The following is a 24,232-nucleotide window of genomic DNA, read 5'->3' on the forward strand; positions in this document are numbered from 1 at the left end:
GGAGAGGCAGGGGCTGGAATTTCAAAAGGGCACCGAACTATTACCATACTTTTAGGCCCGAAAACCCAAATAACCCGAAAATGTGTAATTGCACGCTTACGCTCCTTAAAGTCACGCATCCAACAATATTTGAACTGAGCAGATTAGACCTTCTGTTCCAGAGATAATGGACAAAACACCTTAAAAACGGCCACTGTCGCCGATTTTCGATCGCCGATTTTCGATCGCCGATTTTCTATTGAGTTTTGGCCATCGTCGCCCTTTTGTCTTTAATAACGTGGGCTAGGAAGGTCGGACGGCGACAAACCTGAGTAAAGTTCACTTTGAGCTGCATCCAACACACCCACTGCCATTTCCGTCTGCCTTACCGTTAGGGGCAGTTGAAATGAAATGTATTTTTTTGGGGTAATTATTATTATTTTTCTAGTCTGGAGAGGGCACTTTTTTACCGACAGGTAAAAGGGCAGGGGCTCAAGCCCCCTTTCATGTCTATGTGTGCACGCGCCTGATTCATGCGCATCGTACGGTAAAAGAACAGATCTGTGACGCATTGTAAACTTGTGGATCGTAGTATGACACAGCGGGCTTAAGTGGTTGGTGAACAGTGTCTGACGACACATTGTAACCTCTCTCTCTCTTTCAGACATCGTGGCCATCAGGTCTGAGTACGGTGCTTCTGTCATCCAGAGAACTATGATGAAGTAAGAACCCTCTCTGCTGTACAGTGAACACATTGTATGCTTTCTCATAGGTTACACACAGCTCTGGCGTCAGTTAGTATCTAGTCCCATACCCGGGGGGATGCCCGGTCACGACCGGTCACAATGTCACCCTGACAACCAACCTAAACCACAGCGTTGAGGCCACCCAGGCTATGGGGTCGCAACCGCAACTACACATCCCATAGCCTGCGGGGACCATGACTGCAACTACAGATCCCACAGATCTGGCTTAAAATCTGGTAAAGGTGAAGACTGGGTTTCCTCACTCCCTGCATACTGTATACTGGCCAATGCACATGTCGGACTGACAGAGTTTAGTTCATGTAGTAGGATGTCAAATACTGTTTCTCTGTTTTAACTGACATTCTTTGTTTCTGTACACCCATCTCTGTTGCAATTCTTCCTCTCTCTCTCTCTCTCTCTCTCTCTCTCTCTCTCTCTCTCTCTCTCTCTCTCTCTCTCTCTCTCTCTCTCTCTCTCTCTCTCTCTCTCTCTCTCTCTCTGTCTCGCTCTCTATGTCTCTCGCCCCAGGCCGCAGGTGCCCATAGAGGACCTCCTCCAGCCCTCTGTGCCTCCTGACGCCCTGGACCTGCTGAGTGGCCTCCTGGTGTTCAACCCGGACAAGAGGCTGACCGCTGACCAGGCCCTGCAGCACCCTTATGTATCCAGGTACCCAGAGACACCCTTATATATCCAGGTACCCAGAGACGCCCTTATGTATCCAGGTACCCAGAGACACCCTTATGTATCCAGGTACCCAGAGTCACCCTTATGTATCCAGGTACCCAGAGACACCCTTATGTATCCAGGTACCCAGAGACACCCTTATGTATCCAGGTACCCAGAGTCACCCTTATGTATCCAGGTACCCAGAGACACCCTTATGTATCCAGGTACCCAGAGACACCCTTATGTACCCAGGTACCCAGAGACACCCTTATGTATCCAGGTACCCAGAGACACCCTTATGTATCCAGGTACCCAGAGTCACCCTTATGTATCCAGGTACCCAGAGACACCCTTATGTATCCAGGAACCCAGACTACACCCTTATGTATCCAGGTACCCAGAGACACCCTTATGTATCCAGGTACCCAGAGACACCCTTATGTATCCAGGTACCCAGAGACAGTCAGTCAGTCCTACCTGTCTTATATATATGTGTGTGTGTGTGTGTGTGTGTGTGTGTGTGTGTGTGTGTGTGTGTGTGTGTGTGTGTGTGTGTGTGTGTGTGTGTGTGTGTGTGTGTGTGTGTGTGTGTGTGTGTGTGTGTGTGTGTGTGTGTGTGTGTGTGTGTGTGTGTGTGTGTGTGTTCCTCCCATGCTGCAGGTTCCATAACCCAGACAAAGAGCCTGCTCTCCACTATGAAGTGGTTCTGCCTGTGGATGACGACGTGCAGCTGTCTGTGGTTCAGTACCGCAACAAACTGTATGAGGTACAACCTGTCTGTGGTTCAGTACCATAACAACCTGTCTGTGGTTCAGTACCATAACAAACTGTCTGTGGTTCAGTACCATAACAAACTGTCTGTGGTTCAATACCCCAACAAACTGTATGAGGTACAACCTGTCTGTGGTTCAGTACCATAACAAACTGTCTGTGGTTCAGTACCGCAACAAACTGTATGAGGTACAAACTGTCTGTGGTTCAGTACCATAACAAACTGTATGAGGTACAACCTGTCTGTGGTTCAGTACCATAACAAACTGTCTGTGGTTCAGTACCATAACAAACTGTCTGTGGTTCAGTACCATAACAAACTGTCTGTGGTTCAGTACCATAACAAACTGTCTGTGGTTCAGTACCATAACAAACTGTCTGTGGTTCAGTACCATAACAACCTGTATGAGGTACCCCCCCCCCCGCCCTCACTTTGTGTACCAATGCACTAAATGCTCTGTCTCTTATGTTGGGGGTGGGGAACAGATGATCCTAGAGAAGAGGGCCAATCAGAGGATAGTACCGAGACCGGTGCAGCAGGGACCCACAGCCAGCCCACCGGCGTCGGGGGGGTCCGCTGGGGGCAGCAGGAAGGACAGCTCTGATAGGAAGGACAGTGGAGGAAGTGACCCGGTCGCAGTTCTAACGGCGGTCAAGGTCATCATGGCCAAACCCCCCGGCCCGGTGAAGAGCAGTCCAACATCTAGTCCAGTCCACGGGAGACTCACCTATAACCCCATCACACACTCCCCAAGTACGTATGAATGATACATGATGTAATAATAACAATATAATAGACTAGTAGTCCATACTTGCCATCCATGTGGGCTATGGACCGCAACCACAACTACAGATCCCATAGCCTGAGAGGACCGTTCACAAAAATAATAAACATACGATCACATAACATAAGATAACATCCCCGGTGCAGGGACGCCGATTGATGATTTTTCCGGTGGGTGCTAGACCGGTAACTTTCACTAGTTTGGGTCCCGGGGAGACATAAAACGTCTCTTTTGGGTCTCGAGCTAAAACAGTTTGAGAACCCCTGCTCTAAATGCGCGCTAAAGTGGTGCATTGTTTTTATGTATCACTTTGTCTTTGTATTAATCTCTCCCTATGAAAACACACACACTTCTCTTACAGCTCTCCCAATCTGTCCCCTGATATTTTTATTTAAATGTCATTGCTTCATTCAGATGGTTTCGCCCAGACTAACTTCTATCGATACGGTGCAGCCGGCCGAAAGCTGGCACAGCACACCAGTAACGACAACGTCACTACATCGCCAACAGATGGCGCCAACGGTAATATAGTAAGTAGCTGGGATCCAATCAGCAAGCCCACTTTTGACTTTTATTTTATTTGATTGATTGATTCGCTCTTTCAATGATTCACTCTTATTTATATGATTATTAATATTTTTATTAACCCATTAAGACCTGGAACTATGTCATTTTTAGATTTGAGCTAAAAAGCATTATTTTACACTTTGGGCTATTCAAAAATAGCAGATATACAAGCTCATAGCGCGGCACCGAGTGCCGCGCTACGAGCTTGTAGATCTGCTATTTTTGAAAAATCGTGAAAATGCGTGCAAATCTTTGAATATAAATATTTTTAAAGCGAACATTTTTAACTCAAATCTTTGCTTCTGGGGGTCCCTGGAACAAAATATTTGGATGGGGGTCCGCGGCCAAATACATATAATTTTGGGGGTCCTTGACATGAAAAAGATTGAGCACCACTGATATAGAAACATAGCTTTTTTCAGAATACTGTTGAGATTTAGGAGACATGTAGAATCGGCTTCAGGTCTCAATGGGTTAATTCATTACACTTCTGTTTGTGTCACTCCCTCCCTTATTTTATTTACTTTTCTATTGTCTGAATAGGCTCTATGCACAGCAGCCATACTGAGAAGACATTGGGCCTCTTCCTTACTGCCTTCACAGGTGTTACCAATGATACTTATTAAGGTTGTGTTCCATTCTGGGTCAAACAGAGTCGGGGTGGTGTTGGCTCACTGGAAACACTCTGCTACCCCAGTGGGTCTCAAAGTGTGGTCCAGGGACCCCCTCATGGTGCCTTGAGGGGGTCCCAACATGGCGCCTTTACGGGTGTGTAACTCTGAAAGTGTAGAAAAGGAACCAAATGGACCTGTAAGGGTCCTTATCTGTGAAGGAAGTAAGGAAGAGGCCCAATTGCATGGCAGTGTTGATTTTGACAGCAAATTTAGGTTTAGTTTTAGTCATAGTCTTTTGAATGAGATTCCATTTAGTTTTAGTCATATTTTAGTCATCTGAAATGTTTTTGTCTATGTCTAGTTTTAGTCGACTAAATACCATAAGATTTTAGTCGACTAAATCTACAGTTGCCCTATGCTCCATCTAGGAGCTTACAGGAATAAGTCAAGTAAGTCAAGTCAAATCTACAGTTGATTTAGTCGCCCAAAGGATATTTTGGTGGTGCCTTGATGGCGTCATAATGGCTGGTTTTACACATAGTTGCGTGCTGAAAATAGCAGATCTACAAGCTCCCAACGCGTCGCAGCGCGACGCGTTGTGAGCTTGTAGATCTGCTATTTTCAGAGCGCAACACCCGAGCGCAACCAAAACATAAAATGACTTGTCTTTTAGTTCTACTGGATCTCGTCTCCACTAGTCTCTCACCAACATTTTAGTCTAGTTTTTATTTGTTGACGTAATTGTCAATATATATATATATATATATTAGTCATAGTTTTAGTCATCGCAGCTTAGTTTTTATTTAGTTTTTGTCAGTGAAAATAGGCAGTCGACATTCTTCGTCGTAGTTTTAGTCGACGAAATCAACACTGGTGCATAGAGCCTATAACCTCCAGCTCTAAACTGCTTCTCTCTCTCTCTCTGTTCATTCACGTCCCTCTCTTCTAGTCCATGGAGCAGATCGTGCAGAGGGGTCGCTCGGCCCCCGTGGCCCGGACCACCAGCTCCTTCTCCCTGACGCTGACCCAGGGCCACGCCCACACCAACCCGCTGGTCCGCAGGGACGAGCCCCCCTCTGTGTGCTCTGGCATGATGTGTGTGACCTCCGCACGCCTGGTCAGTGTCCTGTCATCATCATCATCATAATAATGCTGCTTTATGTGTATAGCACAGGGGTCTTTGACAGAGTTCCAGGGTGTCCCCAGCTAAATGATAGATAGTTAGGAACCAAATGGACCCTTATGGGTCTGTAACTCTGTACAAATGGAACCAAATGGACCCATTAGGGTCCATTTGGTTCCATTTGTACACTCTCAGAGTTACATTAACATTGATTTTACAATGTAAATTGGGGTCCCAGAGATAGGAATGTCATTACATAGGGGTCCGTAGCCCTAATGCATGTCAAACTGGGGGTCCTTGAACTTAAAATGGTTGAGAATCCACTGCTAGAGCCGTAAGAATCTTCTCTTATGGGGGTCCTTGGCATATCTTTTCAAATTGGGGGTCCGCGGGCTAATAAGTGTCAATTTGGGGGTCCTTGACATGAAAAAGTTTGAGAACCACTGGTGTTATAGCACCTTTCAAAACAAAGTTACAAAGTGCTTCTCAGAGAATCAGAACACATAGGATAACATAATGACATGTGACACAGCAGAAGAAGAAGATGCACAAGAAATAGAGGGGGGGAAAAAACATGACACAGAAAATGCAGTATAGGATACAATAGGTTACATTCTGGTTAATAAAGGCAACTTTATAAAAGTGAGTTTTCTGGAGAGATTTGAACCGGGGGAACAGACAGACTCTGCTAGACTGATCTCCACAGGGAGGGCATTCCACAGAGTCGTAGCTCTGAATGCAAAAGCTTGTTTTGTTTTTAGCCGGGGATTTGGGATGACTAGAAGAGCTTTGTCCGAGGATCTCAAGCTATGTTTTGGTACGCATAATGCTTAGGTCAGAGATATAGGATGGGGCCTTAAATGTAATTAAAATAAATTCTAAACGAAATTGATGGCCAGAGTCACTCAGCACTGCTTTGACAGTTCAACTGAAAAGAACGGGAGCAGCACTGCGCTGAACATTTACTCTTGCGTTCAAGTGTGGCATTTGGATCTGCTTGAAGCTGCTTGAAGCTTGAGCTTATTTTCAACTCGGGCCATGTTTTTTAAGGCGAGCGCTTTGGCGTTTTCAGCCGGGAATAAAAGCCCATGAAGTGCCAGGCAGTGACCCCCCCCCCCATACAAGATTTGTGTTTCAAAAACATTCAAGATTTTTCAAGATTTTTTGTTGTAAATAGAAGATCGGCTATTTTAAAGTAGTCGATGTAAATATGGTTAAAGTAGTTAAACTGATCTTGATAGTCGCTTCTTTTGGGCTTGTTTTCGTAGTCCTGGTTGCTTGTTTGTCTCGCAAACTCTGGCAATACTGGACACGGCCCCTTCAGTCTGCCTTGGAGCTATTTTCCTAGTTGTTGTCATCATACCATATTGTTTACACTGGAGACATTGCTCCATGCAGCTGTTAAACACAATCTGACAAAGACAAACCATTTAAAACATGTCCTTTCACCACAGCAATGCTCACAAGCAGCTTTTAAACTAGCTGAACATCAGTGGTGTAAAGTAACTAAGTACATTTACTCAAGCAGGGGCGTAGCCACGGGTGGGCACAGGTACAAAACAAAACCTACATTAACCACTTCAGCCCGAAGTAGCCCAACTAGCCGCTAGAATAGCCGAACTACGAGTTCACAACACGTTGCGGATGCATATCTTTTAATGAATAAAATGTCATTTTGTACCAATCTGTATGGTAGACTATGTTAATACAATATAACTTATACAATCTGTATGGTAGAGTATGTTAATACAATATAACTTATACAATCTGTATGGTAGAGTATGTTAATACAATATAACTTATACAATCTGTATGGTAGAGTATGTTAATACAATATAACTTATACAATCTGTATGGTAGAGTATGTTAATACAATATAACTTATACAATCTGTATGGTAGAGTATGTTAATACAATATAACTTATACAATCTGTATGGTAGAGTATGTTAATACAATATAACTTATACAATCTGTATGGTAGAATATGTTAATACAATATAACTTATACAATCTGTATGGTAGAGTATGTTAATACAATATAACTTATGCAATCTGTATGGTAGAGTATGTTAATACAATATAACTTATGCAATCTGTATGGTAGAGTATGTTAATACAATATAACTTATATCATTGGGGTGGTTGTATTCAAATCCGGGGTAGAAGAGGTTAAAGTTACATTGTGCAGCTTTAATTGTATTATTATTTGATCAATAATACTCCCCCCCCCCCCCCCTTTACTTTCCAGAACCAGCGCTCCCACTCTCAGACCCGTGAGGCGCGGCCACCGCATCGCTTCAGCAAGAAGGTCTTCCAGAGCAACTCCAACGTGTCGACCTCCGGTGACCCCCGGGCCAAACTGGGAAGCTACTCCCAGGCCTACGGAACCATTAACAAGACAGAGCTGGACAACCTGCTGCTGAGGAGTCGCCCCTGACACCAGTAAAAAAAACACTCCTCAGACTATTTCCAAGTCAAGGACCCCCCAAAATCAGTGGTGGAAGAAGAAGTACTCACATTTAGCAGTAGCAATACTGCAATGTAGAAATACTCTGTTACAAGTAAAAGTCCGGAATTCAACATTTACTTGAGCAAAAGTACAAAAGTATCTGTATCAAAATGTACTTAAAGTACCAAAAGCAGAAAGGACTCATTAAGCAGAATGTCCCATTTCACAAGTTTTAAAATGTATAAAAATCTTTTGAAAATAGCCGATCTACAAGCTCACAATGCGTCCCATCGCGACCCATTGTGAGCTTGTAGATCGGCTATTTTCAAATGGCCGAAATGTAATTAGGGCTGAAGTGGTTAATTTTGTAATAATAATCAAAATCTACAAAGTAACTAATAACTAAAGTTTTCAAAGAATTGTATGGAGTAAAAGTACAATATTTGCCGAGATGTAGTGGAGTAGAAGTAAAAGTACTGAAAACTGGAAATACTCCACTAAAGTGAAAGTACCTCAAAATTGTACTTAAGTACAGTACTTGAGTAAATGTACCTAGTTACTTTCCACCACTGCCCAAAATGATATGTATTTGGCCGCGGACCCCCATCTGAAAAGGTTATATCGATATTTATTTGAATATTTTCTAAAAGCTCACAGCGCGGCATGAAGTGAAGCGCTGTGAGCTTGTATATCTGCTATTTTTGAATAGCCAACATACAAATGGAAGAAGTGGTTAAAATGATTGTGATGCTACATGTTAACTGCTTTAGCTGGGGACCCCCTGGATCCCCCTCAAGGACCTCACCTTAAGAACCACTGCAGTAAACTATTGAAGGGTATCACGGTAGTTGGGGCTTGGGTGTATTAGCTTGAATTTGAATTGTTAATTAAACCCCATGCAATGTTTATTTGCCTTAATCTTGGACCATTTTAAGGGCCTAATTAGCAGCTGGCTGAGTGAAGAAGAGACCTTGATGAAAGACAAGGACCATGCAAAGCAAACGTACCGTATGCCTATATATGCAATAAGAGAGAAAAAGATTTATTGTAAGTTTTCCTCATACAAAAGCATTTATAAAGATCAAAGAACACAGGATTAACAGATAAACCATCCCTTTTTTATGATTATTTTTTATATAACATTATTATAACACTTTAAAATAGTGAAAATAGCAGATCAACAAGCTCACAACGTGTCGCAACACTGGAGCGACACGTTGTGAGCTTGTTGATCGTCTATTTTCACTACTTTTGTGTGACTACTTCACCAGGATGAAGTAGGGCATTCATTTACAAAAAAACATGTTTAAATATGGAGATAAGGTTTCTGCCTCGACATCAAGTAGAAGAACCTCATGTCACTGAGAGAATACAGTACATAACATGCTGAAGTGAGTGAGAGAATACAGTACATAACATGCTGAAGTGAATGAGAGAATACAGTACATAACATGCTGAAGTGAGTGAGAGAATACAGTACATAACATGCTGAAGTGAGTGAGAGAATACAGTACATAACATGCTGAAGTGAGTGAGAGAATACAGTACATAACATGCTGAAGTGAGTGAGAGAATACAGTACATAACATGCTGAAGTGAGTGAGAGAATACAGTACATAACATGCTGAAGTGAGTGAGAGAATGCAGGACTAAAGTGGTTTGTAGTTCTGTTTATTTCAGTTGCTCTCATGTTTTGGTGGTGAAGTAAATAAGCCAATCCACAGCCTCCAACCATCATCTATGCTAAGTTAAAACATGTTGTTATATCTTGATTTCATGCAATAACAAAATGTGTAAATATTTTTTTTATGTCTAATGATTGTTACTTAGTGCATTTAAATGATGTATAGATTATCTTTTCAATTTCGCTTTGATAATAAAATAAATAATACAAAAATTCAGATAGATGGAAATGACACAACAAATTATTTGTATTCTACATTTACATGTAAATAGGCTACTATAGGTTATATCTACAGTTACATGACAAATATGGCAAATGTTCTCCCTTGCGTTAGTGCCCGTCTACTGGTCTAGTCCTGCAGTAGCCAGCCGATTTAGATTATAATTATTATTTGTATAAGACACATTTTGACAGTGCCTATGTATGACAATTTCCACTGGATGCTGTTAAAGATGTTATACCAGAAGGATACTGCAGGGGGAGTAACTCCCATGTATTACACATTGTTTAGTAGCTTTTGACACTCATTAAAGGACATTCAGCATTAATAGATAATGTTAACAGGATCTAAGCCATGAGTCACACAACCTTTTCCTTTGGACACAGATGATATTACACCATTGCATTAAACACAACAGCTTAATCACTTGTTCTGGCTGGAAATTCATAGACATTAAGGAATTCTTATGTGAGTATATAGTATGTAAGTTTATTTTTTTAATAAAGCAACTTTCAAAACATGCCAGAAGCCAGAAGGTTTGACTTTATCCCATTGTTAAGGTGATGCAATAATCTGGACATGTAAAGCGGGGCCAGTCTGTGTAGTGCTTTGTAGGTGAAAAGATGTTAAAATCAATTCTACATTAGATAGGTAATCAATGTAGCATGGGTTAGGAGTCCAGCGGCCACATTTTGGACCAACTGGGAACACAAATGAGTGAATCAGGGAGGTAAACAGTGTATTGCAGCTGAGCTGGTCATAGTGGAAGGAAACACAAACATAATATTTTTTCCTCAGATCTTGACCAGTTGTTTCTTATACAGTATGCAGTAGTGAAAAAGTACTACATTGTTTTACTTAAGTAAAAGTATCAATACTGCAATGTAGAAATACTACAAGTAAAGTACAAAAGTATTGGTATGAAAATGTACTTAAAGTACCAAAAGTAGAAAGTACTCATTATGCAGAATGTCCCATTTCACAAGGTTTTTCAAATGTATAAAATGCATTAAAATCTTTTGAAAATAGCAGATGCGACACTTTGTGTATAATAATAATAAAACAAGGCAGGCTTATGGTCAACAAAATATATCTGGAAAAGAAAGGTGTTCTGTTAATGTGTTCACTGTTATAATTGATAAACTTGTTGCAGCAGAATTAGAAGATATCAGGAAATTGAGCAGTGTTTTGGATTTCTTAACAATATCCAATCCCTGCCAGAAGAAAACAACATTTTGTTCTTTGTCAATGAAGAGAGACATTTCAGTGTTCCTCTGAACAGAAACCAGACTGGAACTTATCAAATTGTTGTACTCATGTTAACTGATATAATTTGCATCTTATGTATGAGTGAGCAGACACATGCGATTATGGGCACATTTTCTAACAATGATGACTCAATCGGGCAGCTGGTACACTTCCCCTTCTGGAGATTTTGGAATTTCTTGACCTCTGACTTCCCAGTAACTGACAACATTGACACATCATCAAAGGTCACCAGGTCATTTAGTGCACTGTTCTGTGGAGGAAAATATTCACTTTCACTTTCCTACATTACTAAATGCATGCTCAGGAACCACATGCAATACCTTCACGGACCAACAGTGGTCCACGGACCACCTGTTGAAAACCCCTGCTCTAAAGGGGACCTTGATGTGAGTCCAGAGGTGGGGGGTGGGTGGTGGTGGGGGGGGGGGATCCATAGTTGGGAACAAAAATGGTCCCTCACAGGTCAGTAACTCTGACAGTGAACGAATGGAACCATTTGGTTCCATATGTACTCTGTCATAGTTATGGGGGTCTGTGGGTCTAATCAATGCATAGAAAAACTGGGGGTCCTTGAAAGGAAAAAGTTTGAGAACCATTGTACTAAAGCAGTGGTTCTCAACCTTTTCAAGCCGCGAACCCCCAAAATAATCATATTCAAACTGGGGACCCCCAGTAAGCACTTGGAATTGTAGGAGTTGAGGCATTACATTCAGTTTGACTCGGTTTCGACAGTTCCAAAGATACATATCGTGAAAATAGCCGATCTAAAGCTCACAACGCCTCGCATTGCGAGGCGTTGTGAGCTTGTAGATCTGCTATTTTCAATGTTTGCCTCTTTCTTATATATTATTTGACAATTTGGCCAATGTTTGACTAGTTTTTATAGTGTAGTAGTTTGCTGATTACTTTTGATGCAGTAATGGTCTTTTTCTTTTCTTTTTGAGCTATTAAGTCCTTGAATTGTCACTTCACTGTCATCTGGGGACCCCCCCCCCAAAAGCATGCAGGGGGTCCCCTGGGGGTCCCGACCCACAGGTTTGAGAATCACTGAACTGAAGAGCTGGCCTGGAGAGAGAGAGAGAGAGAGTCTGAGTGAGAGACCCCTGTTACTGAACAGAAAACACTCTCTAGCAATGATAAGGCTACTATCAGATAAAGAGCTTTAACTTAACTTAACAACAACAACAACAACAACACTTTTATTTTAACCACAAACACTGATGGTGTTTAGCAGTGGTGGAAAAAGTACTCACATTTAAGTAAAAGTATCAATACTGCAATATATAGAAATACTCTGTTACAAGTAAAAGACCGGAATTCTAAATTTACTTGAGTAAAAGTACAAAAGTATTGGCATCAAAATGTACTGAAACTAAGTACCAGAAGTAAAAGTAGGCTACTCATTGTGCAGATGATGTCCCATTTCATTTGAAGTTTTCAAATGTATATATTTTTAAAATAGCAGATCTACAATCTCATGACGCATTGTGAGCTTGTAGAGCGGCTATTTTCAAATGGCCGAAATGTATATAGGGTTGAAGTGGTTAATGTATGTTTTAATCAAAATCTACTAAGTAACTATAGTAACTATAGTTTTCAAATAATTGTAGTGGAATACAAGTACAATATTTGCCTCTGAGATGTAGTGGAGTAGAAGTAAAAAAGTAAAGCATACCTCAAAATTGTACTTAAGTACAGTACTTGAGTAAATGTAGCCTACTTAGTTACTTTATTGGTTCTCAAAGTGGGGTCCGGGGACCCCCAGGGGTTCTTGAGGGAGTTCCAGGGGGTCCCCAGCTAAATGATAGATTCGGAACCAAATGGACCCTTATGGGTCTGTAACTCTGAGAGTGTACAAATGGAACCAAATGGACCCTAACGGGTCCATTTGGTTCCATTTGTACACTCTCAGAGTTACATTAACATTGATTTTACAACAGAAATTGGGGTCCAAGAGATAGAAATGCCATTAAATGGGGGTCCGTAGTAGCCTAATGCATGTCAAACTGGGGGGTCCTTGAAATTAAAATGGTTGAGAATCAATGCTAGAGCCGTAAAAAAAATCTTCTCTTATGGGGGTCCCTGGCTTATCTTTTCAAATGGGGGTCCGCGGGCTAATAAGTGTCAATTTGGGGGTCCTTGACATGAACAAGTTTGAGAACCACTGTACTAAGTAAACTAGCTAGTAGTAACTATAGTTTTCAAATAATTGTAGTGGAGTAAAAGTGAGATGTAGTGGAGTAGAAGTAAAAAAGACCTAACATTTTTACTTAAGTACAGTACTTGAGTAAATCAAATGTAGCCTACTTAGTTAGTTTACTTTACACCACATTATTATTTATTGGAGATTCCCACACAGCACGTGACGCGGGGTATGGTGAGGTGACGTCATGGCTCGCGCAGCGCTCAGTCTCACAGCGTCATTGTGAGAGAAAAAAGCCGCTCCGCTTCGTTCATTTATTTTACCTTCACTTCATCACAACAACACTCCACACACACACACACGGTAAGAACAATAACAGTGTTTTATTAACGATAGACGCGTTCATTCTGCTGTTATAAATGTTGTCCGTTATGTTATCTGATATATCGCCGAAAACATGGTTGTTGTTTTTCTTTTTTTTTCCTCTCGACGCCTGTATAATCGGGACGGATGGATTACACCGAAATCGGTGACTTGTCGAATTTGGAGCCACATAGGGGACATGATCGAATAACATCTCTTTGATAGAATAAACAATTCACCTATATAATATATCCTCTAGTCTACGCTGCCAATTCACCGTAAATGAAACTCAGTGGTGTAAAGTAACTAAGTACATGTACTCAAGTACTTAAGTACAATTTTGATTTTTTTTCCAATGTTCAATACTTTTACTTCTACTCCACTACATCTCAGAGGCAAATATTGTACTTTTACTCCACTATTATTTGAAAACTTAAGTTACTAGATACAATACTTTTGTACTTTTACTCAATTAGATTTTGAATTCTGGACTTTTACTTGTAACGAGAGTAGTATTTCTACATTGCAGCATTGATACTTTTACTTAAGTACAACAAGATTTGAGTACTTTTACCACCACAGCTGATGAAACCTCGCTGCCATAACTCCCGGGCGTCGCAGAATTCAGTAGGTCACCGCTTTCGGTGTGATAATGGTGTCACTGTTGCACCACGCATGGACCAAACACCAAAGGGTCCCGTGGATTTTTTTGCGGGTCGTTTTTCAACTTTTTAATAATTTTTTAATTTGATTTTTAAGTATTATTTAACCAGTTCTAAAATGGCATTTTAGAAAACGCGTTGTTTATTACGAATATCTTTTAATCTATAATATAATGTAAAAAAAAAATGATATTCAGATGGCCGCAAAATACACGGATCCACAAATATCTGCTTGTTAACACAGACTGCAGTTACATGATGGGGAAAAACTACCTATTATGTATACACACACACACACACACATGATAAATACAATAATTCATATGCAATAATTAATGTATTTCCCAGATGTTCTGTCTGTGTGTAATAATAATTACATAAAGGCTGCACCTGTCGTCCTGTTAACATGCTAGCCTAAGCCTAGCTTGATAACTGCTGCATCCACACACACACACACACGCACACGCACACGCATAAATGGATGCTCATGGGTTGTTTTGTGTTCTTTGATGCCTTCGTTGTCAACAACATCCACATCATTCTGCTTTGATCTTTATTTCCGTGATTGTCCCGACATGCATTCTACTGAGCATTAAGCAGCATGTGATGTGATGCTAGTTTTATAGACAGATGTCGCATTAATAGGACCAGTGTGAGGCCTATAGATGGAAGGATGCAGGTGTTTACAATGGAGACAGGCCTGTGTCCTGTCCTGTTTAGCTCAGTATTGACTTGTGCATGCATGCTTATATTGTGTCAGATATGCATGTCTTGTTTTTTGTTGCTGTTATGCATGTGTTTTGTGTCATTCTAAACATCATTGAGGTTTGCTTGCAGGGGGACAATTCTGTCCACTGCAGAATAGTCTGTAGTAATGCTGTTTGTTTCCACACAATATTTGGCAGGTGGCAGTAGTAGCATCATATACAGTAGATTTGGCACTGCTTACTAGCTGCGCTCTGCATCATTCCCATCATCACGCCCATAGTGGGGAGTTTATCGTTGTTTTACACAATCGGATAAGTCTTTTTGTGTTTCACGAATGGGCTGTCAGGACTGGAGGGTATTGTTGCAACTTAGACGCAGAATCAGATGGCATCTTAAGTTGCTTGCAGCTAAATTATTACTGCCAACAGGCCCGACACACTTACTGTAGTTTTCATGTAAGTCCGGTGTATGTGTGTGTGTGTGTGTGTGTGTGTGTGTGTGTGTGTGTGTGTCTCACACACACACACACACACACACACACACACACACACACACATATACGTGTGTGTGTATATATATATATATATATATATATATATATATATATATATATATATATATATAGGGCCCTTGTTATGAATTTGTGGGTTGCTGTGTCTCTGAGCACGAGGCCAAATCAATGAGGAAACCGGCAAACCGATTGCTCTTCATTAGCTCGCATAGATTGAACTAAATCCAGAAAACATGAGAGTGAAGAAAAACAAATCTAGTGTTTGCTTTGCTAACCACCGACTGATTCCCAATGGTGTTTTCCTAGTAAAGTACCTTTATGCTTTAACACCATACTCCTGGTCAAACCGGTCCAGTTGTGTCTTTCTTTAGTGTACAGCGTGACTAGTGGTATAGTTGATCAGGGGTAGAAGGTTATATCATGAGTCTGATGTGACGTAAACGCGTGTCTAAAGTACAAACAGTTCCTCTGTTGCTGTCCTCTTAGCAGGACATGCATGATGGATGCCATGTGGAACTAAACAAATGCACTCTTCAGGTGAAACAGGCCCTGCTGCCTTGCCTTCCTATATTAGGGATGGGACGATAATCGGTGATTATCGTTTATCGTGATTAAAAACACGCTCACAATAATCGTATCGCAGAGATTTTAATTTATGGTGAAATTGTCCTCTGTCATATACAAAACCCTCTAGAATTGGTAAAACGCACCTGTAATGAACGTACTTGATACAGTAATTTTTTTCACTCTCTAAATCTCTTTGATTTAATAGCGGATATATTAATAGCAGATCTACAAGCTCACAGATCGGCTATTTTTGGCAAATGTTCCACTCCACTACTATAGATGCTGGGTTTCTAAGAAGTGGTTACAACAAAAGTGGCATTTTAAGAGTTTGAAGCACGATAATATCGTACATCGCAATTATCTTGGCCACAATAAATGTGACATGAAATGTTCATGTCGTCCCATCCCTACGTGTGTGTGTGTGTGTGTGTGTGTGTGTGTGTGTGTGTGTGTGTGTGTGTGTGTGTGTGTGTGTGTGTGTGTGTGTGTGTGTGTGTGTGTGTGTGTGTGTGTGTGTGTGTGTGTGTGTGTGTGTGTGTGTGTGTGTGTGTGTGTGTGTTAACAAGAGGGATTGTTTGTGCGTTTTCCATGGTTGATTGATTTGGTAAGATAGACTATCATCATCGACGGCAGTAAAAGAGTTAGAGAGCCGATAAGTCTGGCTAGGCTGCTGGATGGCTCTGCTGCCTGAGTGACCGACCCACGTGAACCTGGTCCAGCTTCACTGAATCTTTATAGCAGCCATGGAAACTACTGCTTCATCCCTACAGGATTTTTATGGGGCCCATTCCATTTTACTATTAGAGAAACAAGTCCATGGATCGATGGAAAGTTGGAGAGGAGAACAGTTAGCCATCTTGCACCGATCTCTTTTTATATATTAATCTAGTTCATCGTTAATCCCATCCAACTCGGGGTGGATTTGAGAAGAGCAATTTTGTCATGCTGTTCTGGTTTAAAGGGATAGTTCACCTCAAAATGACTTTTTTGTTGCACATCTAAGCCAATAATTTGACAACCAGCAGCGGTTGCGGTAGGAGACACAAAGAGTCTCCTTTGTGTCTCCTACCGGAACCGCTGCTGGTCGTCAAATTATTGGCTTAGGAAAAAATAGCAGATCTACAAGCTCATAGCGCGGCACCGAGTGCCGCGCTATGAGCTTGTAGATCTGCTATTTTTTAGAAAAATCCTGATTTTTTTTTAACTCAAATCCTTTGCTTCTGGGGGTCCCTGGAACAATTTTTTTTTAGATGGGAGGGGGTCCGTGGTCAAATACATATTATTTTGGGGGTCCTTGACATGAAAAAAGTTTGAAAACCATTGATAATAGCCTATAGCAACATAAGTAAAAGAAAATAAATTATAAATAAAAAAAAAACTTTAGGAAAAAGGATAGGATTTAGAAGACATTTGTAAAATCCCCAGAAGCAAAGATTTGAGTTAAAAAACTTTCGATTAAAAAAAGTATATATATATTCAAACTAGAGATTTGCACACATTTTCACGATTAAAAATAAATAAATAGCAGATATACAAGCTCATAGCGCGGCACTCGGTGCAGCGCTATGAGCTTGTATATCTGCAATTTTTATATAGCCAAATAAATCTTAAAATGACACAGATGCGTTTGCGGTCTTAAAAGGGTTAAGGTGTGCAGCTTGGTAAGCAGCTTTGCCAAGTGATATTTAGAGATCTTAAAGTAAACTTTTGCTATTTTAAAAACTGCCAGGGTTTTTCAAAAATAGTTTGCCACCTCTGGCATGTTTCCAGGTAAAACATAGGAAACATGTTATTTTTTTCTCCGTTTATTTTTTTAACATTGAAGTGAATGGAGCAGCAACTTTTTGGAAAATGTTATCTCCTGGTTCTTTGTGAAGAACGGAAAAATGAAAAAATGAAAAATAAAATAAAGAATAATTTTAGATTTTTTTTTTTATTATTAAAAAAAAAAAAAAAAAAAACGTTTATAAACGTTTTTGGCAGTATAAGAGTTAAAAACAAACCCTCAGGCAGGCAGTTTCTGATCCACATTGTACACTGTGAGAGATGCTTTGTGGTGCAGTCATCTGTCACAACAAGGTGAGGCTGAGGATGTCTGTGCATTATTTGACATGGCATAGAGTTGCTGCTGACACAGCGCGGCATGGAGGGCATCGTCCTCGTCCTCCTCCTCCTGCCAGGCTGCCCCGAGCTGGCAGGCAGACTGAAGACCCAACCAATAGCAAGCACACAACTGCTCATGTAGAATGATGCTTCAATGCTTTATCTACCAGCTATCATTAGGGCATCGTTAGGATTTGATCCATTCCAGTTCTTATCGAGTCCCTGTTTTGAATTCAAGTCTCCATGGGGTGACTAATCCATAGGAAGAAAATATTTTTTGGGGTGAACTATCCCTTAATCTTAATTATTTTAAGCTGAATTAATAGTTGTACTATTCACAGAGGTGGACAAAGTACTCAACCCCAGTACTTGAGTAAGAGTACAGATGCTCTTGGTCAAATTTACTCCACTACAAGTAAAAGTAGCTCAGTCAAAATGTTACTCAAATGAGAGTAAAAAATTGCTTTTAAATATACTTAAGTATTCAAAAGTACGTGCTTTGAAAAATACTTTAAGTAAAAGTAGAAGTACATTTCTTAATTTTAAATCAACGAATTGCTGTAATACTTTCACAATTAATTTATAGGATCTTGTAACTCTTGTTTCAGAGAAGTACTGTAACTCTCTGAAACCACCTGCACTGCATGCACTGATGTGCTTGCTTGTAGAACCACTACGTTATACAAAGCCTGCAGAAACACTTATAAAAACATAGAAATGACTGAGGAACCAGAACTAAATACTTTCACTCCTATACACCTATACAAGATGTACTGTAACAAAGAGGCGAGCGGAGGGGGAAGCCAGAAACACGGCTAGTGTGAGAGCAGAATTGTGGCCAATTGCATTTTAGGGAAGGAAAAAAAACAGCCAACCTAAAGGCCAAACCGCACCAATGCAACTAGTCGCAACTCCTTGCAACAAAACCGTTGTAAGGTCAACCGCACCGATGCAACTCCTTGCAACAAAACCGCTGTAAGGTCAACCGCACCGATGCAACTCCTTGCAACAAAACCGTTGTAAGGTCAACCGCACCGATGCAACTCCTTGCAACTGCCATTGGGGATAATGGTTGCAAGTGGTTGCAAGTAGTTGCATGTTGCAAGGAGTTGCATAGCGAATCATTGGTGTGGATGTGGAGTGGGCTTAAAAGTACTCAGTACTTTACACCCTTCATAGAAATGTACTCGAGTAAAAGTAAAATATTTGTCTTGGAAATGTACTCGAGTAAGAGTACTGTATCAAACAAATCTTAATACTCAAGTAAAGTACAGATCCTCAGAATCTGTACTCAAGTAAAGTACTCAAGTACATTTACTCCGTTACTGTCCACCACTGACTATTCATAGTACAAACTTTGAATGAGATGTTGGATTTTTTTCAGCTTTAAAGAAGTAGTAAACCCAAAAAATGACTTATTTTCTATCAATTACTCACCCCATGAAGCATTGAATTCATGGAGATTTCTTTTGTCAATTAATTTGATGACCGGCGGTCTCTCCGGTAGGAGACTCAAAAAGAGACTCCTTTGAGTCTCCTACCGGAACATTAGCATCTTTCCGCCCGTCATCAAATTATTGGCTCAGGAATGCGACAAAAACAAATCTCTGTTTTCAATGCTTCATGGTGTGTGTAATTGATAGAAAACAGGCCATCTTTTGGGTGAACTACTCCTTAGAGAACTGTAATGAATATTCGCCTCATGTTTATTCCCTGACAACACAATGGAAAGCAGCAGTAGCAGTTGAACCGTGTGGGGATAGTAACATTTTTGAGCTGGTTGTTGTAGGTTTTTATTTATATAGAGAACCTATTGGCTCTTAAATGAACCACCCTCTCAAACATGCACCAGCTCAGTAGCCTTGTGGTTGTAGTGTCTGCCCTGAGATTGGGAGTTAGTTTGGGGTTAAATTCCCCAGCCTGGACGTACCAAAGACTATAAAAATGGGACCCAATGTCTCCCTGCCTGGCACTCAGCATTAAGGGCTAGACTAACAAGTGGACCTTCACTGATGGATTTCTTGTGTGTGTGTGTGTGTGTGTGTGTGTGTGTGTGTGTGTGTGTGTGTGTGTGTGTGTGTGTGTGTGTGTGTGTGTGTGTGTGTGTGTGTGTGTGTGTGTGTGTGTGTGTGTGTGTGTGTGTGTGTGTGTGTGTGTGTGTGTGTGTGTGTGTGTGTGTGTGTGTGTGTGTGTGTGTGTGTGTGTGTGTGTGTGTGTGTGTGTGTGAAACAACACCATGTTAAATTCATATATCCTTGGAGTGTGCTGATTTATTGAATCTTATTTATGTAATCTCAGCCAGGGGTAGGGCTTGATAAGCATTATGCGTCTCCGCCTTTTCAGTATCTTGGACTTGTTTGAGATTGTGCCACAAGTGGCACCAAATCGCGGTGTCCATTGTTCTGAGTTGCACTATTGTACATATTATACACAGATATGTATTTGTTTTGTCCTGAACTGAACAGTCAACAGAGTCTTGGCTCTGTGGTTCTCAAACGTTTTCATGTCATGGACCCCCAAATTAATATATACTTGTAGTTAGTTAGCCACGGTCTGACTCCCATCTGAAAAGCTTTTGTGCCAGGAACCCCCCCCCCCCCCCCAAGTTGTGAGCTTGTAAATCGGCTATTTTCAAATAGCCTATATATAGGGTTAAAGTGGAACAGTGCACTAAATGACCTGGTGACCTATGATGATGCCTGAATGTTGTCGGTTCACTGGAAGTCAGAGGTCAAGAAATTCCACAGAAAAGGAGAAGTGTGTCTGGTCTTGTTCCTGCAATTCAACCTTTCTGGAAGGAAGCAGCAATACTTATTACAAACATTCTGGGTTTCAGTATCGGTTAGGGCTGGTGAATTAATATTAGAATATCGAATATTCCTCGAATATGGGGAAAATATGTATATTCGAATATGAAAATTAATATTTGAATATTAAATTAAAGAAAAGTTATATTTTTATGTTTATTTGACAGGGACAATACAAAAAGCAATGTATCAAGTTATAAAAACAAACAAAAGATATGTTTTATTGGATCCGAGCACTCGATACAAAAATATATATATTTTTTTATAATAATAATAATATTCGAATATATTCGAATATCTGCCAATTTTTAAGACCAATATTCGAATATCATTTCTGAGGAAAGTTGACAGCCCTAATCGGTACTAGTACATTTGAATCCCTGTATCTTGGACAAACCCCGGATGGACTGAGTCAGGACGATTGTTATTTGCTTAAGATCCTACTTGCAGCATGCTAAAAAAAAGCTATCACAAAGAAGTGGTTGCAGAAACATTGCCCTACTACTATAGGGCTATTTGTCAGCGTCGTGAGGCAGTGGCATCTCCTAGAGCAGATGACCTATTCTTTGAGACTCCAAAAGGAGTTGGGGGGGGGGGGGAAAAAGATGTGGGGAAATGTTTGGACTATTTAGATAGCGGGCCAGATCTCTTGTGAATGCTGGTTGCATCCTCCTCTCTATTGTATCTTAACTCATTAAGACCGGTAACGCATCTGTGTAACCACTTTAACCATTGTTTTATACTTTGGCTATTAAAAAAAATAGCAGATCTACAAGCTCATAGCTACAAGCTCATAGCGCGGGCGGCACTTGTAGGTCTGCTGTTTTTGAAAAATCGTGAAAATGTGTGCAAATCATTGAATATATACATTTTTGTAAGCGAACATTTTCAAGTCAAATCTTTGCTTCTGGGGGGGGTCCCCGGAACAACATATTTTGAGATGCGGGTCCACGGCCAAATACATATCATTTTGGGGGTCCTTGACATTGACAAAGTTTGAGAACCACTGATATTATAGCAACATATGTTTTTTTTTTTTTTTTTAAACTGTTGGGATTTAGAAGACATTTGTAGAATGGGCTTCAGGTCTTAATGGGTTAAAGCAGGTTATTATATAGTTCCATATCTAAATCAGGTAGACTGTATAGGCCCCACAGGCTGCTTAGTGCAGCTGTTTCCTGTGCGTTCATCTCACCATGTGGTGTTCAGTCATGCAGGCTGCATGTTGTACATGGGAGTGGGGGGAGGCGTCTGGTCTGGTTATTGTGCTGCTTCTGCTGCTGCTCCTCGCCTAATTGTGTTACGACAAGGCTTCCTGGCTAGACCAGTGAGACAACCCCCCCCTCTGGCCTGCCCTCCCCCAACCCCAAACCCACCTCACCAGTGGTTCTCACACCTTGTCATGTCAAGGACCCCCAAATTGAATATGTATTTGGCCGCGGACCAGGCAGGCAGGGACCCCCAGAATAGAAGATTAGATTTTCTGAAATTGTTAATTATTCAAAATGTTCCACGGTCTAGCTGATCTACAAGCTCATCGGCTATCTTTGAATAGCCAAAGTATAACATATGGTTAAAGTGGTTGCCATGACATTGTGATGCTAATATACGTAGTAACATATTTTGCTGGGACCCCCTGGAACCCGCCCTGAGAGATCACAGACACAATTTTTTTTAGAACCTTTTTAAAAAAAAATATATACTTTTATTGCAAGTTGTTCATATTACATTTCATATTTGCATTATTATATCTTCTTGCCATTGTTTAGTTTTTGTTTTGTTTTTTATATATACACCCAGTGTTAAATTAAAATGCAGTAAGTAACCAAAAAAAACCTAATTACACAAGTCAAACAAAGCAAATTATACTAATGCTACATTTTTGTAATAATACTAGTTAATTAATAATAATATATAATATAATAATATAATAATTTTTATGTCGGTTCTTAAGATCTGAGTCTGACTGCCTTTTTCCTAAATAGTCTTTTTTTCTTTTTTCTTTTAAATACGGCGGCACATCCTCCTACATACTCCATGGTTCTGTGTAGGGCTGTGTAGGCCTGCACACCTCCAGTCTACACCCTCCCCTCATCATCACTCTCACTATTCATGTGTAAACAGGAAGTGAAAACAAGAGTGTGGTTCAATTGACACTTCCCTTACTTTCAAGATGAACAGTTTGGAAATAGTTTTCTATTAATGAATATGTTCCGCTTGCTTTAGGTAACAGGAACTTTCTGTGCGTAGGTGTGAGAAAACATTTGCTTCGGAATGATTTCCATTCATTAGGCAGACAGGCTGCTGTTTTGTTTGGTTGTGTTTACGTTAAGATTATCCCAAGCAATTATTATTGACCCAGTTTATTGTCATTTCTTTCTTAGATTGTATTATAAAATGTCATATAGTTTTGTACATACATTTTTATTGACTCCGGCTGTGTGACATACTCTTGTCTAGCTGGTGGTTTTACTCAGTAATCTATTGCACACACAGTCTTGGGTGAAAAAGCTCTTGCTCTGGGGGAAATATTTTCCATCACATGAATGGACGTAGATAAAGCATATCATTGATGTCGGGCAGAAACCTCTTATCTCCATATTTCAACTCTTCTTTCTTTTCTTTCTTTTTCCTTTATTTATTCAGGGAAGCCCGTTGAGAGCAAGCTCTCTTTTTCAAGGACGCCCTGATGACAGCATATACAATACATACATAATGAAAAACCATAACAAACATTTGAATCATATTACAGTGTCACAGATGCAAATAAACAGAGTTACATGAAACGGGTGCAGTCACTATGTAGTGAGTCCTCGAGAAGCACCCTGAATGTCTCTATTGAGACCAATCACACCAGTTTCAGAGAGTCCTGAAGTTTGTTCCATTTGTGTGGAGCATAATACATGAATGCAGTTTTTCCTTGTTCACTGCTCTTACGAGGACTGGTATATCTAATGTGTGTTTGTGAACGTGTTGAATGTCCAGTAACCTTTGGCTCTAAAAGCGAAGATAGGTACAAAGGAAGCTTTCCACACAAGGCCTTTATGAATAAATAAAATACAATGTTGCTCTCTACGCACTGCGAGAGAAGGCCAACCCACTTTATCATACAAAATACAGTGATGGGTGAGATAATCATCACCAGTAATAAAACGCAAAGCACTGTGGTAGACTGCATCCAGAGGCTTCAGTGTGGAGAGTGAAGCATGCATATACAATATATCCCCATAGTCAAAAACAGACATTATTACAGTTTGAATTATAGTCTTTCTGATGGAAAAAGAAAAACAGGACCTGTTTCTATAGAGGAACCCTATTTGTCCTCTTAATTTTTTGATTAGGTTCTCGATATGAACCTTAAATGAGAGCTTGGCATCTAGCCAAATGCTCACTTTTTTCATAAATGTAAATGATGTTTCATCATACCAGAGTGTAGCACAAAAGTAGTGAAAATAGCAGATCTACTAGCTCACAATGGGTCGCATCGCGGCAC

The 24,232-nt window shown here is 40.5% G+C and overlaps 2 protein-coding genes across 2 annotated transcripts in view; both read left to right on the plus strand.

Annotated features, from left to right (window-relative positions):
- The window catches only part of mapk15 (mitogen-activated protein kinase 15), a gene marked incomplete at its 3' end in the record, with an annotated part of 25,971 nt that extends 18,281 nt beyond the window's left edge, over positions 1 to 7,690 (plus strand). Inside the window, exons 8-14 of the mRNA XM_080441703.1 lie at positions 644 to 701; positions 1,254 to 1,391; positions 2,052 to 2,157; positions 2,649 to 2,916; positions 3,362 to 3,477; positions 5,078 to 5,245; positions 7,502 to 7,690. Of these exons, the coding sequence (XP_080297829.1) occupies positions 644 to 701; positions 1,254 to 1,391; positions 2,052 to 2,157; positions 2,649 to 2,916; positions 3,362 to 3,477; positions 5,078 to 5,245; positions 7,502 to 7,690 (1,043 nt within the window). The remainder of the gene's footprint in view (positions 1 to 643; positions 702 to 1,253; positions 1,392 to 2,051; positions 2,158 to 2,648; positions 2,917 to 3,361; positions 3,478 to 5,077; positions 5,246 to 7,501) is intronic.
- A 5,614-nt stretch (positions 7,691 to 13,304) lies between these two features.
- grinaa (glutamate receptor, ionotropic, N-methyl D-aspartate-associated protein 1a (glutamate binding)) overlaps positions 13,305 to 24,232 on the plus strand; it is a 37,035-nt gene continuing 26,107 nt past the window's right edge. Inside the window, exon 1 of the mRNA XM_080441936.1 lies at positions 13,305 to 13,381. The gene's annotated coding sequence lies outside the window, so the exon portion shown is untranslated. The remainder of the gene's footprint in view (positions 13,382 to 24,232) is intronic.

This window comes from Gymnoscopelus braueri, assembly GCF_963280865.1.
Source record: "Gymnoscopelus braueri genome assembly, chromosome: 11".
In the NCBI taxonomy this organism is placed as follows: Eukaryota; Metazoa; Chordata; class Actinopteri; order Myctophiformes; family Myctophidae; genus Gymnoscopelus; species Gymnoscopelus braueri.